Here is a 21,158-nt window from a genome sequence, read left to right on the forward strand (position 1 = left end):
GTCCAATGAGAAGCCTTATGCCCACAAAGCATAAAACGTAAAAAGAAACTTGGATCCCCTGTGTATGTTTTTTTTTTTTAAATCCCCTCTACCTTGTTTGCAGGGTTATCCTAGAAATATATTTTGACGTCTGGCGTGATCCTGCTCCAATCCACCACCACATTGTCATGTCCCGGTACACTATGTTCTTCATTTGCATGCTGTCTCTACTGGGTTCTTGCAGCTGGCTCTCTGATGACATGCAGGCATCCAGGGGCGGGCTGCAAGAACCAAGATGAGACCGCTGGTAGACTGATAACGCGCAGCCACCCACGTGCTTTAGAGTTTCGGAGGCCCTACTGAGATGCATGAGGGCAGTACCCCAATTAGTCTGCAGGCAATTGGACATCATTCTCTCCTAGTGCTGTGAGGGGACAAGGATTAAAGGTATTAAAATGTCTGATTGTGAGAGAGGAGGGGGGGTAACAGTGAAAGAGCACAACATAGGCAGGGAGGGGTAAAGTCCTCTTCAAAAGGCTAAATTCCCCTTAAAAAATAAATAAATAAATGCAAATTTTTTTGCAGGTTAAAAAAACGTGCATTATTTTTTTTCTAAGGAGCCTGCAGAACGTTGCACCCATGATCAGCAGATCGTAGGTGCAATCTCAGGCTCCTGCAGACTCTTAAGATAGCTGTCTGGCAGTATACCATACAGGCAGGCAGGCAGTTACCTGAGAGCAGGAAGAATCAATGAACTACCAAATTGCTAACCGGCGCCCCCTTGTAGTTCATTGAGTACTACAAGCTGTCAGTCCCAATGGCGGATGGTATTTGTAGTCTATTCATTCACAGGAAACGGAGAATGAAAGACGTGGCCTTGTGAGCGGAGCCTTGCACTGCTGCGCTGTTTTAAATTGTGACAGCCGATGCGGGGAGAAGATCTGGAAGCAGGGAATTGGGGTTTGCGGGGTTCGGATGCTGGAACATGTTATACCCTAAAAAGGGGTGGAACATGTTCCAAAGGTAAATTTATCCTTTAATCAAGACAAAGTAGCGATCTTCCAGGCTGTGTATGTGGCAGAGATGTGTGATAACCAAGACAGGCTGAATGTAACAATAAATATGGCAGGTAAAAGAGTGCAATCCCATTTATGACAGCTGGGTATTTAGTTTTGTGCAGTGATCCATTTTAAGGGTTTAAAATGACACTCATCAGTCAGCTGCATAAATACTCACCAAGTACAAGGAAGATCCACCAAAGCCAGTATTGTCCATTGAAATATCCAGTAAAATAGTCAGAGAACTAAAAAAAAAAAATGTAGTGTTAAGTTAACCATTTCAAAATGACAAAAATAATACATAAAAACTTAGCCGTAAACTGATTAATATTTCTACTAATTAGTACTAAACGTGTTTTGCAATGGATTTCAGACTTTTAAAATATATCTGTACAATGCTGGACCATAGACCCTAAAAAAATAACTTGGTACCAGAAATGTTTAAACCTTCTGCAGATTAAGAGGCACATCAGATGAATACATTGAGGTGGCACTCATTTTCCCCAGAACGTCATAAATGTGGTGAGGCTTCACTTTGTAAAGAATACCCAATCAGGTGTAAGGGGAAAAAAAAAACAGCATTTTTGTTTGCACATGATTGGATGATGGAAATCAGAGGAGCTTCACCACATTTACTAAACCCAGTTAAACACTGACAGTGTTTTTCTCTGTTCAAACCGTGGGCTGAAAAAAAAAAAAAATGGAGGAGCTCGCTGTACTAACTATGCGATGTTAGTACAGCAATCTTCCCACTGAGCTATTGTGTTCTGACAGGGGAGCCGCCTCGCCTCTAGAACACATAGGTCAGCGCTCGCAGCCATTGGCTAATTGGATGCCGATCAGCTGCTGTTTATCCAGCATGCACATTCGGTCAGCTTCTGTCGGACAGGCTGCTGTACACACAGGCCTAATGTTGGCCGGTTTCTGTTGAACCGGCTAATACCGGCTTAAACTCTGGGGAAAATGAGTGCCAACTGCAATTGCAAAGTGCACAGTCTATTTGTCTTTAGTAAATCAACACCACTGACAAATGTTACTTCTTAGGTAGGATTTCATGCACATGGGCATACTGACATACTCTGGATATTTCTGCCAGGAGCGGTTTTAGTGAGTAATCCCATGCATTTTTGCATGTGTACAAATGAATGACATTTAGAAGTGTATACGCATAAACTCATGCTATTGGCAAGAATATGAATTTATTCTAGCCACTAGAATATATTTACGCAAGTATGCACATATTTAGGCGTGTATGCGCATAATTATCCTCTCTAAATGCAGGTTTAGGGCATTTTTTTAGGCCCCTAAATGCTGCTTTGGAATACAAATCGAAACACCACAATGTACATAATGCATTGGCTGAAAGAGCAGTATTCCGAGAAAGAAAAATTACGCAAAGCAGCATTTTTTTTTTTTTTTTTTACTTCTTATCCATGGACATGAGACTTTAAAGGGTTACTAAACCTACAACAGTAAAACCAGTGTGTACGTGCAGTAAAGCATGCTTGTTATACTCGCTGTGGAACCTAAGGGGTTAATTCTCTGATCCTCCCCTTCTTCCACTGTCCCCAATCTATCTCCTGATAGAACAGAGCTTTATGGCAAGCTGCACGTTTAGTTTCTTTCTTTTTTTTTCTTGGAAGAGTGCATGTGATCAGCACAGGGTCAGTCAGCACTGTCCAGACAGAGGGTCTGCAGCCTCATAGGACAATCGGGGAGAATGAAAACTCCTCCTATACGCTTTAACCAGACACTGATAGAAGTCACAAGACTATCATATACTGCTGATGAGAACATGTATTTAGCAGTTTATACTTACTAAAATAATTGCATTTCCATATTCTGTGTACCGAGGGAGACCAGATATAGTGAATGCAGGATCCTGGGTTTAGTAACACTAAGCCCTAGTTCAAACTACTGCAACTTACATTCTGCATGCAGGCAGCCCATTCATTTCAGTGGGCAAAAACACAGGGAAAGAAGTCCCTGACCCTTTTTTTGTCAATCGCACAACACCGAGCAGTGTGACATATGTGGGGGTGCCATAAGAATTCATAGCACCCACGTGTGACTGCTGAAATGCATCCTGTTATCCTGTGAGTCGAGAACGTGTGGCTTAGAGCGGAATTCAAGGTCTCTTGCAGTTATCAGGTACACAAATACAATCTAGAGAGCCTTTTCATGCCTACTTTTCAGCAATATTGAACGTCTGTTAGCATCACTGATACTTTGTACAACACAGACTGATGATGCATTCTGCCTTTCACAAAACATTGATGGGTCTGCCTAGCTAATACAGGCACATACCAAGATCAACAATCTACCAGGCCCAGATGTAAGGCCAGGACCCAACCTTCACTTTCTTCCTAGATAATAGACCGCTTTTGACCATTTTTGGCAATGTACTCCCACGATTGCCCACCAACCTACAATACAATTACCAACCTATCACCATGTTTCATCATCTAGTGTGTGGGGGTGTTAGAATCTTAGCAGCAATGCATTACAGGGCAGGCTCATTTTTTCTTAAGCTGGCTTTGCCAAAATTTCAGCAGTGTAAGGTCCACAACAACTGATGGCTCAATAGACTTTTGTCGAAGGAGTCTGTTGGAAAATTTTTGGTTGAACAGTAACTGCAGCCACTGTACGGGTATTCGACAGCTGGTGCCAGTCAGAATAAAACAGCCCACCAGGGAGATTTTCCAGTCCCCTCTGTTCAGTATGGATGGAGGAATTTGTTGGATTTCTTTCACTCAGCCTTCAGAAAGAAATCTTTTAAAGTAGGACAGGTTTTAGTGCCTGGTCGCACTTTGAAATTAGTAGTTGCAATCTAAAGGTAGCAGAAGGTGCTAGCTTACAACCCATAATGTTAGTTTTAGGTGTTGTACCTAATTACCCAAGTACACTTTAAGAAGTCATTCATTAGACATGGTCTCACATACAAGTGGCCACTTATAGTGAGCATTAGTAAAGTATTATATAAAATACAGTTATTAAAATATGAAACATATAGGGATACAGTCATATAAGAAATTACTTTCAGGTAAATATAATGTCCCAAAAAGGAAATGTGCGTATACTTTATAGTGTTGCTGACCCAGGGCCGGTGTTGTAAAATTTTGTCGGACCCGTGAAAAAATCGGACCTCGTCACTTCCGGTGATTGAGCTTCACAAAACAGCGGATGGGAGTCGTCCGTGCGCATGCGCAGAAGACATTTTTCGAGGTTTGGCAAAATTATAACAGAGAGCGGACAGCTGATTGAGAGGAGGCGGGGCTGAGGTGGGACGGAGGACGGAGGACACATATGCAGAGCTGGCGGAGGAGGCGGGACGGAGGTGCGGCCGTGTAATATATGCAGGACTTTAGCGACTCCTTGTTTTATTCTCTTTAGCAATTATCGTATTATTTATCCTTAGGATTTCATTACATTTAGTATTTCTTATTTTGTATTATATAAATAGTAAATGTAATGAAATCCTAAGGATAAATAATACGATAATTGCTAAAGATAATAAAACAAGGAGTCGCTAAAGTCCTGCATATATTACACGGCCGCACCTCCGTCCCGCCTCCTCTATTCAGCTCTGCAGATGACGCGGCGGTGTCTTCCGTCCCACCTCAGCCCCGCCTCCTCTCATTCAGCTGCCCGCTATGTGTTATAAGTTTACCAAACCAAGATAATGTCTTGTGCGCATGCGCACTTGAGACTCCTATCACCGGAAGTGACGAGGTCCGATTTTTTCACGGGTCCGAGAAAATTTTAGAACACCGGCGCTACCTATAAGGCGACCCAGGCAGTCGCCTAGGGCGCAACTCAGCAGGGGACGCCAGCATCCTGCCTGCTGCACGGTGCACCGGTGTTCCGTGAAAAAACCATACCCGTGAGAAATCCATACCCTCGTCACTTCCGGTGCACCTACGGAGGGTATGGATTTCTCACGGTAGTTAAACTTGCGTCGCTTACATTAAAACAGCTCCTCTGCATCATAAATCATCTCCGCTCTTCCCCCTGTCACTTCCCTCATCTCCGGTAATAAATATAAAAGCGGATCACGGAGCCGCGATCGCCGTCATTTACATCTCATACATCCGCCGCCGCTTTTATATTTATTACCGGAGATGAGGGAAGTTACAGCGATAGCAGAGGAGATGATTAATGTTGCAGCCGAAGTGTTTTAATTTACCCGCCGCAAGTATAATTTCATGCCCACCGAACATGCGCACTTCTCTGATTCTTTGATGTTCAATTGCGTTTCCGGGGGGCTCTGAGCACGTTTGTGAGGTCAGGCACCAATGTTGGATGAGAAGGCCTGGCTCACAGTCTGCGCTTTATTTCATCCCAAAGGTATTCTATCGGGTTGAGGTCAGGACTCTGTGCAGGCCAGTCAAGTCCCTCCAGCCCAAAAATTGCTCATCCATGTCTTTATGGACCTTGCTTTGTGCACTGGTCCAAATCATTTGGTGGAGTGGGGGGGGGGGGAGGTTATAGTGTGGGGTTGTTTTTTCAGGAGTTGGGCTTGGCCCCTTAGTTCCAGTGAAGGGAACTCTTAAGGTGTCAGCATACCAAGACATTTTGGACAACTTCATGCTCCCAACTTTGTAGGAACAGTTTGGGGTTGGCCCTTCCTATTCCAACATGACTGCACACCAGTGCACAAAGCAAGGTCCAAAACTAGGATGTCATTAAAGTTCATGTGCATGTAAATGCAAGTGTCCCAATACTTTTGTTAATATAGTGTGTGTGTATATATATATATATATATACATACACACATATTATATATATATATATATATACACACACACACATATTATATATATATATATATATATACACACACACACATATATACATACATATATATATATATATATATATATACACACACATATATACATATATTTCAAAATACACACACTTTATTTTTTTTACATACATACATAGAAATACAGTACCTATATTGTTCACCGTGTATGTTGAACGTACACTTGTTCTTGTCAAATTCCTGTCACTTTTCATCGACTTGCACTTCATGGCCTAAAGATTTCTCAGCGTTGTGCGACTCAAAACATTATCCCCAAAGCCACACTGCTTTAATCTTATCAGAACGGGATGTTCGGCTGACCCCTTAAAAGAGAAACTTTTGACCTTCAGCAAACCCCCCATTGCTATTTGCTGCCAAGGATACCAACCTCAAAGGCTCAGACTCATTAAAGTCTTTTCATTTTCAAACTAGATGCTCCTGTATTTGGTTCCCAGCAGAGAGCAGAACATGGCTAAATGAACCTTAAAGTGCCGCTTCAGCCCTGTTGCTGGCCACGGTAGATAGTTTTGTCCTCTGTGCGATAAGGGAATATGAATAGGCACACTTTGATTGATACTGCAGTAGGCTGTACGCTTCGCTGATAACACGACACATCAAACGTCTTTAGTATTCATCGTTCTCACACTTCTTCTACCACGCGCTTAAATAGCTTCTCATAAGACATTATCAGAATACAATTTTTAGATGCTTTCTTTCTGGGTCTGTACAAATTTGCTTTAAATGAAATATACACGGTACAGAACACAACAGATTATGTAATCTGCCTTTGTTGATCACATTTGATAGGGTTTTTATTAATATGGCTGGATATTGGTTCCAGCTTAAATAACAGTACATTGACCGTTTTCGAATGTCCTTGGTGCCGTACTGTTCGTCTCCGCTGTTCTAATAAAAAATAGAAAAGCAGCACAGAGGGAACGCAATGTTCAAACATGCTAGTAGCTGGGGAGTTTTTCAATAGTATTTTGTCATGATTACTTTCAGCGTAACTGTACCTTGGTATGTACAACCTCAATCATAAAAAAAAATGCATTTTTAGAGTGCCAAGCTTTCGTTTTTAGCTACATTTTTTCTTTCTTTTTCTTCTTTGTTTTCTTTAAAATGTGGACAAAGCCAACATGCATATCTGTTAACCAACACCCTCGCAAACTACACATCTGTGACTTCTTCAGGGTGGATAAAAATCAACGATAAAATACATAAATAAAATGTTTTTTTAATGAATCCTCTGCAAGCTAAGATATCATGCACTGCATTAATGCATCCACACAATTTCACAGTAACCATGAGATAAACAAAGTTCAGGAATATTCCTTTATCCCATTATTTTGCAAATCTATGTACACTACAAACTGTATCATTGAATTGGTTCTGATATCGCTGTTTTACTAACCTGACAGCTTATTATTTAATAAAAACCCCTAATTTTGTCTGCAAATTTTTAAGATGCTAACTACCAGCAAGAATAAGTCCTCCTATTTAAAGCACCTGTCATTTCAGATCCATCATGGCAGCGTCTGTTAGCGGGCATTCACTCACCTGCTGCCGCCATGTCCCTCACCTTGTTGTGTCACTGCTGCATCACCAGCCGTCCCATTAAAGTGAATGGGACTGTCAGTGATTCAACAGCGGGTCAGAGGAGTCGCCGCTGTGGGACAGAGATGACAGTTGTTCTTTAAAAATTATTATTTAATTTAAGCCTTTTTACTAGTGATTTAAATCGGATTTAAAGAGGAAGTAAACTCTTCTTTTTTTTTAACTTTTTTTCTTCCCTGCAAAATAAATGCATATTGTTCTAGTATGCATCGCATACTAGCACATTATGTGACACTTACCTACAAAGGAAGCCCGCATTTTCCCCGCTTGTAGCCGCATCCATCTTCGCCCGTCTTCCTTCCGGTTCTGCAGACTCCGGCTGTATTACTGGCCAGGAGCCGCGTGACATCAGTCACTCACATGCGCGCAGGAGTCACTGATCACAGCACAGGGCTCTAAAGAAACGGCACGGGCGGGTGTTTCTCCAGTGTGCATGCGCCGATGACGTCACCGGCTGCATGCAATGTAAATATCTCCTATGCGGTGCAAGTTTAGGAGATATTTACAGTACTTATTAAAGGCTTACATATAGGTAAAATAATAATAAAGGAGGGTTTACAACCACTTTAAATTAAATCCACCCTGGACTCCTCCCACATCACGGGGATATGATAGCACCGTTCATACAAAAGGAGATACCACTGCATCATGCAAATTTTTTATTTTTTTTTCTTGACTCAACTTTGACACTAAAAAAGATAGCAATTCTGCAAATGCACCTGCGGTTGGAGGCAAATAATTGATGAATTTTTTTAGAAAGGGTATAAAAGAATGTGTGATACATGGCTATTTTGAAAAATTTGGGAACAACTTTAACTTAAGTTGGCCCTACATTATACAATTTTCTTATTCAATTTCCTTTAGATTTAGCTTCAACTATGTAGTGCAAGGGCCTGCCTGATTGCATAAACATTGAAAGTGTTTAGGTTTGACCTCATATTATATGGTTTTTAGTAAATCTACAGGAAATTTGTACATGAAAGTTGTATAATATATGGCTAGCCAGAATTTGTGATTCTAACCTGTGATGATTTGTTCACACGAGGGCTGCTGGGCAGCCTTGCACAGAGCGATCTCAGTTCCCTATGAGGGTAGTGTGCATGCAGTACTATTTTTCAAAGCAGCAAATTGAGACACAAACTTACCACATCACGACAACGCTGTGCACATGTAAAAAAAATCATACCTTTATTATTAGAGGGATTTTAGGGGTGCCAAGTATAAACTGGACAGTTGTATTTGTAAAAAAAAAAAAAAAAAGTATTCATACAAAAAAATTTAAATAAAAAAAATCCACAGATCATCATGCTGTATTAAAAAAAAAAAAAAAAAAAAACGCAAATTAGCTTGCAGTTAACCCTGATAAAACAACTGTGCAGTATATACTTAGCACCCTAAAAATCCTGCTATCAGTGAAAGTATGATTCTGAACACAATTAAGGGATATGGTGCCTAAGATTATCCACCAGCTAAATTATAGGTTTTTTTTTCTGTATGAATTTAACAATGTGACATCACAGTGTGATGCGCTGAGATCCGTGCACTGGCATGGTTTACTAACAGCGGCTATGCGATCAGCGCAGCCTATTTTTTTTTTGTTAAACTTACACTGGTCCAGCTTGGTTACATCTAATTCTTCATATCTCTGAAGGCCCACTGGGGGTGCAGAAATTCAGTGTAGTAGCCTGCGCTACAATAGAGTCACGCTGGTCTCTTCTAAGTGCTGCTTGCGTGATTGGGGTGCCACTTACTTGGCACCACTGCTGTTTAAAGAACATCTTGTATTTTTTCAATGAAAACATGCCATTCTCTGATTGGGTGAAGCGAAGATCATGACATCATCTGCACCTGCTTTCTGCCTCATGCAGTTATAAAACGCCTTGTTTTCATTTAAACAAATTACAACACGTCCCCTGAACAGCAGAGGAAGGGACTCCCCACCTTACCCTTCACCAACCCATATTCAGTATACGCTATTATCATACAATTTTTTATATAGCGCCAACAGTTTACAACATGAGGGCAGACAGTAGAGTTACAGTGCAATGCAGTACAGGAGGAATCAGAGGGCCAGTTTCTGAGAGCTTACAATCTAAAAGGGAGGCTAAAGTATACATATAGCAAACTGCTTGAGCAGCACCCAAAAAAGACCAATGCTAACTATGTATGAAGCACAGGCTACTACAATGAATTTCTGCATCCCTGACCACCTTCCGAATGCGAGACATGAATAATCAGATGTAATTAAAGTGGATGTAAACCCCATTCATGAAATTTGACCTAGTCACATATGTCTTTTTGTGTTTACTTATCTCTCTCCAAAGCTCTAAATGTCATTTCTCTCTGGTGCTCTGTTCCTCTGTTAGCATGAGTCACTTCGGACAAGTTCTCCGACACATGAGATAATGGTAGATGAAAACTTGTGTTGGGGAGGGTGCTTAGAGGAAGATTAGTACGGAACATGTCTATTCAGACTACAGCTCTGCATGTTCCTTCGTTCCTCTGCCTATGTGGGGGGGGGGGGGTCCCTTTCCTCCAATCAGCTCTCACACAGTGTAAGTCTAGACTCCCCACCAACCCCTTTGGGCTGCTGAGAGAAGAAGAAAGATCCGATGCGCACTTTCTAAAAAGAGTGTAGAAAGGGGAAGACAGCAGATATACAAATAAAACTTACCATATATACTCGAGTATAAGCCGACTTTTTCAGCATGTTTTTTTATGCTGAAAAAGCCCCCCTTTTCTTTTTCCGAGTCACAGTCTCACTTACCTTCTAAAAATGGCGCCGCCCGGCACCAACACGTCACCGCGCATGCGCCATCTGCCCGGGAATAGCCGAACGTGTAGGGCTTTCCCGAGCATTGGCGGCGCATGTGCGGTAACTTGTTGGCGCCGAGCGGCACCATTTTTAAATGTAAGGCGCCTCACCAACAGGCAAGTGAGACTCCTCCACAGCCCCTGCATTTCCTCATGCAGTGCTGCGGGCATGGTACAGGACATTCTCCTGCACCATGCCTGCAGCACTGCATCTCCTGTACCATCTGTGCCGTGCCTGTACCATCACCTGTGCCATGCCTGTACCATCACTTGTGCCATGCCTGTACCATCACTTGTGCCATGCCCGTACCATCTCCTGTGCCAGGCCCGTACCATCTCCTATGCCATCTCCTGTACCATGCCTGAACCATCTCCTGTACCATCTCCTGTATCATGCCCCCAGCCCCTGTTTTGTATCTCTTGGTGATCCAGTTGGATCCAGTAGCTTCTGCATTTCCCACCCTAGGCTTATACTCAAGTCAATATGTTTTCCCACTTTTTTGTGGTAAAATTAGGTGCCACGGCTTATATTCGGGTCGGCTTATACTCTAGTATATACGGTATGTAGGGAGATTCATCTCTGTGTAATATCTGAAGCTATTCACTTCAATGGGTATAAGTGAGAGTTTACACCCACTTTAGGCTTGACCAATGTAAGCTTTTTTTTTTAAAAGTAATTCTGAGAGGTAAGCTTGAACTGCTGTGTTGAAAAAAAAAAATACATGTTCTTTATAGGGTTCAAAAAGATGATTACATGCAGACCGCTAAATGACTCAGAAGAGACACTCGTTCCCCTCTCTCTCTGCTCTACATTCGACTTTTAATTATAGAGAATTGAGCTTCTCTCTTCAGCAAATCCATAATATTCTGTCACTAGTGCATCCAATTTAATAGGATTCAGAAAAAGCATATTGTATATTAACAAGGCACAGGTGCCAAATTGTAATCGTAATAGACAACGACCTCCACACCAGCAGAGCATGCCTGACGCGCATAGCACATGTATTTCTATGGGTCTTGAAAGACTATAGCGGCCAGTAGAGGTAAAGTTAATCTTAGCTGGAATTAAGTCAATATCAGCAGACAGGAAATAATATCTATGTTATATGTGCATCCTGGCCCTTCAGAGCCCAATCCAGAGGGCACGGCTCTGACCTTGGTTCCCATGGCACTGGACAGACCTAATAAAACCGCTCACATAAAAGTGCACAGAGCTGACTATCCATACTAAAGATCCTTCCCCAGATGCGGCATTTCCTTGCACGCAGCGTGATTATTGGGGCTGTAAAAGATCAAACCACAAATTGAATAGTTCTGTCTTAGCACTGTCAACCAAAAAACACTGTGCAGAGTTTTCCGAGCATTTCAAAATCGACCCCAAGAACATTAGCTGGAAATAAATGCTCTTTATTGCCATTTCCTATGCCTTTGTAATAAATATTGTATCGTTTAGGACCAGCATAGGAGAGCCTTTTTTCTTTATTTTACTGGTAGATTCCGGTATTGGGCGTAATAACAAGATTCTAACTCTCATAATGTAAAAATACGGCACTAAACTCTTTATTCACCCAAAAAAAAAAAAAAAAATAATCTGGCATTTTCATGCTCAAATACAGATCTTTCCAGAACAGTGGAGAAATATAAAACCCAAACAAAACCTGTTTGCACAAAAAGTAAAGCAATACTGACACACAGTGGACAAATAGATGTACAGCAATGCTTCCCCAACAGCTAGCTATACGTATACTTAAAGTGCAACCGTAGGCAGATATGAAAAAAAAAAAACATTTCATCCAGTTATACATTCAATAAATATATTTAGACAGTACTCCTTTAGTACAGTGTGTCCTAGTAAAAGCTTTTTATAATCCTTTTCACAACCGTATTCAGCCTGGAAGAGGGCGGGCAGCAATGTAAACTAATTAGGCCTTTCTGCGTCACGCTGTGCTGTAAATCTAATAAATGGAGTCCGCTTCCAAATAAAGAAAAGGAAAAAAAGCACACCCTATCTTCACTAAAAGCTTCTTTCTTATATTCCAGGTGAGCACAGGACACAAGACTAAGCTCTGATGCCATTTCCTGATGTCCAGAAGGAAACGCTTTACAGCATTACCTCCTCTAGTAAGTGGGAATAAAAGAGAGGGTTTTAGTGGGCACAGAGGGTGGGATTTACTAAAACTGGTGATCACAGAAGCTTGTGCAGCTGTGAATAGAAACCAATCACCATCAAGGTTTTATTGTCAAAGCTTAATTGAACAAACTGAAGTTAAGCTGGATACACACTATACAATTACCTTTAGATTTTTTCTTTTAGATTTACCAAAACCATATAATATGAGGTCAGACCTAAACACTTTCAATGTGTATGTAATCAGGCAGACCCTTGCACTACATACTTAAAGGTAAATCTAAAGGTAAACGTAAAGGAAATCAAACAACAAAAGTTGTATAGTGTGTATCCAGCTTTGGAAGCTGATTGGTTACTATGCACAGCTGCACCAGATTCTGTCTGGCACCAGTTTTAGTAAATCTTCCCCAGAGTGAGATCTTATCTTGTTTGGTGTGTTGTTGAGATTGGGAACAAGCCTAGATTTGCACCTAAAGCTGGATACACACTATACAATTATCTTTAGATTTACCAAAACCATATAATAGGACACAGATCTTCAAACTACGGCCCTCCAGCTGTTGTGGAACTACATGTCCTAAGAGGCATTGTAAAACCCTGACATTCACAGACATGACTAGGCATGATGGGACTTGTAGTTCCTGAACAACTGGAGGGCCATAGTTTGAAGACCCCTGTAATAGAAGGTCAAACCTAAACACTTTCAATTTGTATGCAATCAGGCAGGCCCTTCCGTTACATAGTTAAAGGTAAATCTAAAGGTAATTGAACACCACAAGTTGTATAGGGTGAATCCAGCTTTAGGCTCGCCATACATTATACAATTTTATTCTATGGTTTTCCTTAATGCCCCGTACACACGTGCAGATTATCTGAAGACTTTTGTCTGCAGACTTACCAAAACCATATAATATGAGGTCAAACCTAAACACTTTCAATTTGTATGCAATCCGGCAGGCCCTTGCACTACATAGAAAAGGTAAGTCTGCAGACAAAAGTCTTCAGATAATCTGCACGTGTGTATGGGGCATTAGATTTACCAAAACCATATAATAGGAGGTCAAACCTAAACACTTTCAATTTGTATGCAATCTGGCAGGCCCTTCCGTTACATAGTTAAAGGTAAATCGAACAACACAAGTTGTATAGGGTGTATCCAGCTTTAGGCTCACCATACATTATACAATTTTATTCTATGGTTTTCCTTTAGATTTACCAAAACCATATAACATGAGGTCAAACTTAAACACTTTCAATTCATATGCAATCAGGCAAGCCCTTTCACTACATAGTTGAAGGTAATTCTAAAGGAAATTGAATAAAAAAATTTTATAATGCATGGCCAGTCGAATGCCTCGTATATACTATCAGATAATCGTACGAAAATAATCACTTTCGACTTGATCGCACGATAATCTGATTGTTAGTACACAGCTTTTGACAGCCGATCAAGAAAGTTCGTCCAATAAAATCCGAAGGGACAAACACGAAAACTTCTGTTGTACGATAGCCTAGCGAACAACAATCGTTTAATCAGTACATTGTGCGTCCGCTAAAAATCGATCGACAGGACCGCCATGATCAGAAACACAAAAATAGCACGGAAAAAGCCTGGCTGTCATTGTTTTTGTTTTTCACCATCTGATACGTAGCTACGCAACCAGGAAGCTTTTCCAGAATCGTACAAAAAAAAATCCTACGTTTATATGCATTGTTAAATTCGATATAAGTATCATGCAACAAAATACGAACGATAAGTCGTCCGATTATCTGATCGTGTGTACAAGGCATAAAGCTGGATACACACCATACAACTTTTGTTGTGGGATTTCTTTCAGATTTACCTTCAACTGTGAAGTGCAAGGGCCTGCCAGATTGCATACAAATTGAAAGTGTTTAGGTCTGACCTCATATTATATGGTTTTGGTAAATCTAAAGGAAAAATTCTAAAGAAAATTGCATAGTGTATATCCAGCTTAAGGCTAGCATATATTTCGGTTGTACAGCCTGTGGGCTAAATGAGAAAAAACACACAGATTCCTCTATCTGCATTAAACAGCATGGAGGGAGGAATCTCCCTGGCTGGCTATTGTATTACGCCAGCCGCAGTGCCTGTGGCTATCTGAAAACCCAAATGTTCACTGTTCCCGAGAGGATGCAGTCACTGGTCTGCCTATAATTTTCCACCTCGCACCTTTGATTTTTTTTAATTTAGGTTTTTCAAGCCTGGCAGTACCAATAGGGGCCACATATGGCAAGCCTGGCAGTACCAACAGGCAGTGGTGGGATTCAAAAATTTTAGTAACCAGTTCCGACTTTCCCAGCAGAATGACCAGCATGCCCCCTTTCAATGCACAGTGACCAGCGTGCCCCCTTTCAATGCACAGTGACCAGCGCAGCGTGCCCCCCTTTCAATGCAGAGAGACCAGCGTGCCCCCTTTCAATGCACAGTGCCCACAGCATTGCCCCCAACCATTGCAGAGTGCCACGGTATTGCCCACAATCATTGCAGAGCGCCACAGTATTGCCCGCAATCATTGGAGAGTGCCCACAGCATTGCCCCAATCACTGCAGAGTGAACACAGCCTTGCCCCCAATCATTGCAGAGTGCCCACAGCATTGCCCCCAATCACTGCAGAGTGCCCACAGCATGCCCGCAATCATTGCAGAGTGCCCACAGCATTGCCCCCAATCACTGTAGAGTGCCCACAGCATGCCCGCAATCATTGCAGAGTGCCCACAGCATGCCCGCAATCATTGCAGAGTGCCCACAGCATTGCCCCCAATCATTGCAGAGTGCCACAACATTGCCCGCAATCATTGCAGAGTGCCCACAGCATTGCCCACAATCATTGCAGAGTGCCACAGTATTGCCCGCAATCATTGCAGAGTGCCCACAGCATTGCCCGCAATCATTGCAGAGTGCCACAGTATTGCCCGCAATCATTGCAGAGTGCCCACAGCATTGCCCCCAATAATTGCAGAGTGCCCACAGCATTGCCCCCAATAATTGCAGAGCGCCACAGCATTGCCCTCAATCATTGCAGAGTGCCCACAGCATTGCCCGCAATCATTGCAGAGTGCCACAGTATTGCCTGCAATCATTGCAGAGTGCCCACAGCATTGCCCCCAATAATTGCAGAGTACCCACAGCATTGCCCCCAATAATTGCAGAGCGCCACAGCATTGCCCCCAATAATTGCAGAGTGCCCACAGCATTGCCCGCAATCATTGCAGAGTGCCACAGTATTGCCCGCAATCATTGCAGAGTGCCCACAGCATTGCCTGCAATCATTGCAGAGTGCCACAGTATTGCCCGCAATCATTGCAGAGTGCCCACAGCATTGCCCCCAATAATTGCAGAGTGCCCACAGCATTGCCCCCAATAATTGCAGAGCGCCACAGCATTGCCCTCAATCATTGCAGAGTGCCACAGTATTGCCCGCAATCATTGCAGAGTGCCCACAGCATTGCCCCCAATAATTGCAGAGTGCCCACAGCATTGCCCCCAATAATTGCAGAGCGCCACAGCATTGCCCCCAATAATTGCAGAGTGCCCACAGCACTGCCCCCAATAATTGCAGAGCGCCACAGCATTGCCTTCAATCATTGCAGAGTGCCCACAGCATTGCCCCCAATAATTGCAGAGCGCCACAGCATTGCCCCCAATAATTGCAGAGTGCCCACAGCATTGCCCCCAATAATTGCAGAGCGCCACAGCATTGCCTTCAATCATTGCAGAGTGCCCACAGCATTGCCCTCAATCATTGCAGAGTGCAACAGCATTGCCCCCAATCATTGCAGAGTGCCCACAGCATTGCCCCCAATCATTTTTCTAGAGCTTTTTTTTTTTAATACATCCATTAAATTGTACTTACTTTTGTACTACTAGTCACTGTCACTCTGTGTCACAGATCACAGTCACTGACTGCTCACTGCTCAGATTCTTCTCCTTGGACCTTGTTCGGTGCTGGCTGCTTGGAGAGAAGCTGCTGGAGCCTGGAGGGAGGAGGTGGGTGGAGCCAGGCAGCGCGCGAGGAAGGACTCGGAGGTTCCGCTGTGGATGCTGGGGCATCGATCTCCTCCACTCCTTAGACCGGCGACGTCACTGGTTGCTAGACGCCAATCGGCAGTTGGCATAGCAACCAGTGCACTCACTGCAGGCGGGCCACGGCTGCTGTACAGGCCAGCGGCGCGACGGCGGGACTACAAGAGAAGCTTTCAGCTCCACCGCGCTGCTGGCCTGTTCCTGCTGGGGAGAAAGGACCATGGACTGGAGAGTTACACAGTAAGTGCCATGGGTAATATTTTTTTCGGGGGGTGCAATTGACCCGATGCCCCCCCCCCCTGGATTCGCCACTGATGGAGGCGGGGACTGGGAGGCGGCCTGGCTGGAGGAGAAGAGGCTCAGAGTCAGAAGGCCTGGTGACGTCACTGGTTGCTAGATGCTAGGCGGCCTCTAGCCTAGCAACCAGTGCTCCCGGCAGAGAGAGAGAGCGCCGCCGCAGCCACAGACAGGACAGTCACGATTCACACAGAGGCAGAGAGAGCAGCGCCGCAGCCAGGACACAGAGGACAGATCACAGATGGTCAGTAGCAGTAAGCCGGTTCTGCGAACTGCCACATGTTTAGTAACCGGTTCTGTAGAACCGGTGAGAACCGGCTGAATCCCACCACTGCCAACAGGGGCCATCTAGGACTGCAGCATATTTAGCTGAAATCGGTCAAAATTCGAGTAATGTATAGCCAGCCGGCTTCTCAAAGACAGATCATCCAGGCTTCTTCAGTCTTGACAACATCAAAATAAGAAAAATAAACTCTCGCTCTATTGTCCATTAAAAACCCCTTTCTTTTATTCCTACTTACCACAGAACACAAAATAAAGTGCTATATATTTTTCTTCTATACAGCAGGAATTGGCATCAGAGCTTAATCTTGTGTCCTGTGCCAACTTTGGATAAAAGAAAAAAGCTTTTAGTGAACAAAGCATGTGTTTTTTTCCCTCTTTTGATGGGCTGGCTATCTATGGACCAACCTGGAGCAGGTGTTCTATCTACAAATGGAGTCTACCGATTGCAGGAGAGAGCACAGAAGTGACTGGCCTGTACTAATTTGACTACAGCATTGAAGTAAATGGTCTCAGGACTTGGCTGCGATGTCTGGGCTAGAAAACCAGATCAACAGAAATTCACATTTTTGAGGCAGAAAAGACTTTCAACAGATACTGAATGTGTTTCAAATTAGTATTTAGCTTTTTTCCTGCAGTATTAAAGTGGTTGTAAAGCCATTTTATTATGCTTATATAATTCCTTGTGTTCGATAACGTTATGTGTCCCAGTGTCTGTGCTTTTTAAAAAATATGCCAATTTGAACCTTATTTGTCAGCGCCACTCATCGCTCACGTGACTGCCCATCACCCTCCACTCTCAATCTGCTAACTACAGCGGGAGGGGTTGAGAATTCTTGGCAGATGTCAGCCGATAATGCAATGATTCAATGCAGGCAAACCCCTAGTCGATAGAAAGAGAGCGGCGGGCGGTCACGTGAGCGGCGCTATGAAATAAGGTAGAAATTGGCATTTTTCTCTATAAAGCACATACACTGGGGTGCATAAAGTTATCTAACACAGGGGATTGTATGAACATAATAAAATTATTTTAGCTGCAGGAGGGGAGGGATGGGAAGCAGATCAGGAGAGACTAGCTGACAGGCAGGGAGGGGGAGAGAGGGAGCAAGGAGAGACAGCGGGATGATGAAGGCACGTAAACAGACCACAGTATCATGGATCAGCAGCCATGAAAAACAAGATCAGTTTACAGGTGGGAGGGCAGCACCAGGCAGGATCAGCCAGGTATTTTAGATTATAGAAAGAGCCAAATTACACAGCACAAGCACTGTGCTGTTATTCATGCTTTAAAGGAACAGGATCCTTAGGGTTACAACCACTTAACCACTTAAGCCCCGGAGGATTTGGCTGCTAAACGACCAGGGGGTATTTTGCGATTCGGCACTGCGTGACTTTAACGGACAATTGCGCGGTCGTGCGACGCTGTACCTAAACGAATTTGGCGTCCTTTTTTTCCCACAAACAGAGCTTTCTTTTGGCGGTATTTGATCACCTGTGCGATTTTTTGATCACGCGCTATAAACAAAAAAAGAGCGTCAATTTTGCAAAAATAGCAATATTTTTCCCTTTTTTTTATATGAAATTCCCCCAAAAAAAAATGTAAAAATCAAAATTTTTTAACATTTTCGGCCAATTTGTTTTATGCTACCTATGTTTGGTAAAAAAAAAAAAATCGCAAAAAGCGTATTTTGATTGGTTTGCGCAAAAGTTATTGCGTTTACTAAGGGAAAGATTTTTGTCATTTTTGTTGTTTTTTTTTTTAACGCGTAATGGCGGCGATCTGCGATTTTTTTTGCGGTACTGCGACATTGCGGCGGACAGATCGGACCCTTGACTGACATTTTTGACACTTTTGGGGTTACCAGTGACATTTCTACAGTAATCAGTGCTATATACAGTGGGTACGGAAAGTATTCAGACCCCCTTAAATTTTTCACTCTTTGTTATATTGCAGCCATTTGCTAAAATCATTTAGGTTCATTCTTCTTCCTCATGAATGTACACATAGCACCCCATATTGACAGAAAAACACAGAATTGTTGACATTGTTGCAGATTTATTAAAAAAGAAAAACTGAAATATCACATGGTCCTAAGTATTCAGACCCTTTGCTCAGTATTTAGTAGAAGCCCCCTTTTGATCTAATACAGCCAGGAGTCTTTTTGGGAAAGATGCAACAAGTCTTTCACACCTGGATTTGGGGATCCTCTGCCATTCCTCCTTGCAGATCCTCTCCAGTTCTGTCAGGTTGGATGGTAAACGTTGGTGGACAGCCATTTTTAGGTCTCTCCAGAGATGCTCAATTGGGTTTAAGTCAGGGCTCTGGCTGGGCCATTCAAGAACAGTCACGGAGTTGTTGTGAAGCCACTCCTTCGTTATTTTAGCTGTGTGCTTAGGGTCATTGTCTTGTTGGAAGGTAAACCTTCGGCCCAGTCTGAGGTCCAGAGCACTCTGGAGAAGGTTTTTGTCCAGGATATCCCTGTACTTGGCCGCATTCATCTTTCCCTCGATTGCAACCAGTCGTCCTGTCCCTGCAGCTGAAAAACACCCCCACAGCATGATGCTGCCACCACCATGCTTCACTGTTGGGACTCTATTGGACAGGTGATGAGCAGTGCCTGGTTTTCTCCACACATACCGCTTAGAATTAAGGCCAAAAAGTTCTATTTTGGTCTCATCAGACCAGAGAATCTTATTTCTCACCATCTTGGAGTCCTCAGGTGTTTTTTTGCAAACTCCATGCGGGCTTTCATGTGTCTTACACTGAGGAGAGGCTTCCGTCGGGCCACTCTGCCATAAAGCCCCAACTTGTGGAGGGCTGCAGTGATGGTTGACTTTCTACAACTTTCTCCCATCTCCTGACTGCATCTCTGGAGCTCAGCCACAGTGATCTTTGGGTTCTTCTTTACCTCTCTCACCAAGGCTCTTCTCCCCCCATAGCTCAGTTTGGCCGGACGGCCAGCTCTAGAAAGGGTTCTGGTCGTCCCAAACGTCTTCCATTTGAGGATTATGGAGACCACTGTGCTCTTAGGAACCTTAAGTGCAGCAGAAATCTTTTTGTAACCTTGGCCAGATCTGTGCCTTGCCACAATTCTGTCTCTGAGCACTTCAGGCAGTTCCTTTGACCTCATGATTCTCATTTGCGCTGACATGCATTGTGATCTGGAAGGTCTTATATAGACAGGTGTGTGGCTTTCCTAATCAAGTCCAATCAGTATAATCAAACACAGCTGGACTCAAATGAAGGTGTAGAACCATCTCAAGGATGATCAGAAGAAATGGAAAGCACCTGAGTTAAATATAGGAGTGTCACAGCAAAGGGTCTGAATACTTAGGACCATGTGATATTTCAGTTTTTCTTTTTTAATAAATCTGCAACAATGTCAACAATTCTGTGTTTTTCTGTCAGTATGGGGTGCTATGTGTACATTCATGAGGAAGAAGAATGAACCTAAATGATTTTAGCAAATGGCTGCAATATAACAAAGAGTGAAACATTTAAGGGGGTCTGAATACTTTCTGTACCCACTGTATATGCACTGTTACTGTAAAAATACACTGGTAGTGAAGGGGTTAACTTTATTTGAGAGGGAAGGGCTGTGTGTGTCCCTAGGGGCGTGATTCTAACTGTGATTGGCTGTGGCTTCAGCTGTATGCAGAGTGATCAACGGATCTACATAGTAGATCCATATGATCAGCTCTCATACAGAGGGGAGAATGACAGGCAGCTTGTTTACACAAGCTGCCTGACTTTCTCCCTCTCCCCCGCCGATCACAGAGTGGCCGGCGGACATCGGGTCACACGCGTGGGGGGGGGGGTGTCCGTGACCACGCGGGAGCGCGCCTCCGGCGGCGCGCCCTCGCTCCCTAGACCCTCACAAGCTAGTGACGTAGCCCTACGTCACTTTGCCTGTGAGGGGCTGATCGCCGACGTAGATAGTCGTGCGGCGGTCGGCAAGTGGTTAAAGTAAAAAGTCCCTTAGCTTAAAATGCACTTAGGCCAGTGATGGCAAACCTTGGCACCCCAGATGTTTCCCATGATGCTCATGCACTCTGCGGTGTAGCTCAGCATCATGGGAAATGTAGTTCTAAAACATCTGGGGTGCCAAGGTTCGCCATCAAATAGAC

The 21,158-nt window shown here is 43.4% G+C and overlaps 1 protein-coding gene across 2 annotated transcripts in view; it reads right to left on the bottom strand.

Moving 5' to 3' along the window:
• Window positions 1-21,158, bottom strand: part of NDFIP2 (Nedd4 family interacting protein 2) — a 189,095-nt gene that overhangs the window by 24,635 nt on the left and 143,302 nt on the right. For both annotated transcript variants that reach the window (XM_082246941.1, XM_082246940.1), the window contains one exon: window positions 1,216-1,282. In XM_082246941.1, coding sequence (XP_082103067.1) covers window positions 1,216-1,282 — 67 coding nt within the window. The remainder of the gene's footprint in view (window positions 1-1,215; window positions 1,283-21,158) is intronic.

The sequence above is a fragment of the Pelophylax lessonae genome, assembly GCF_965119305.1.
Source record: "Pelophylax lessonae genome assembly, chromosome: 2".
Lineage (NCBI taxonomy): Eukaryota > Metazoa > Chordata > Amphibia > Anura > Ranidae > Pelophylax > Pelophylax lessonae.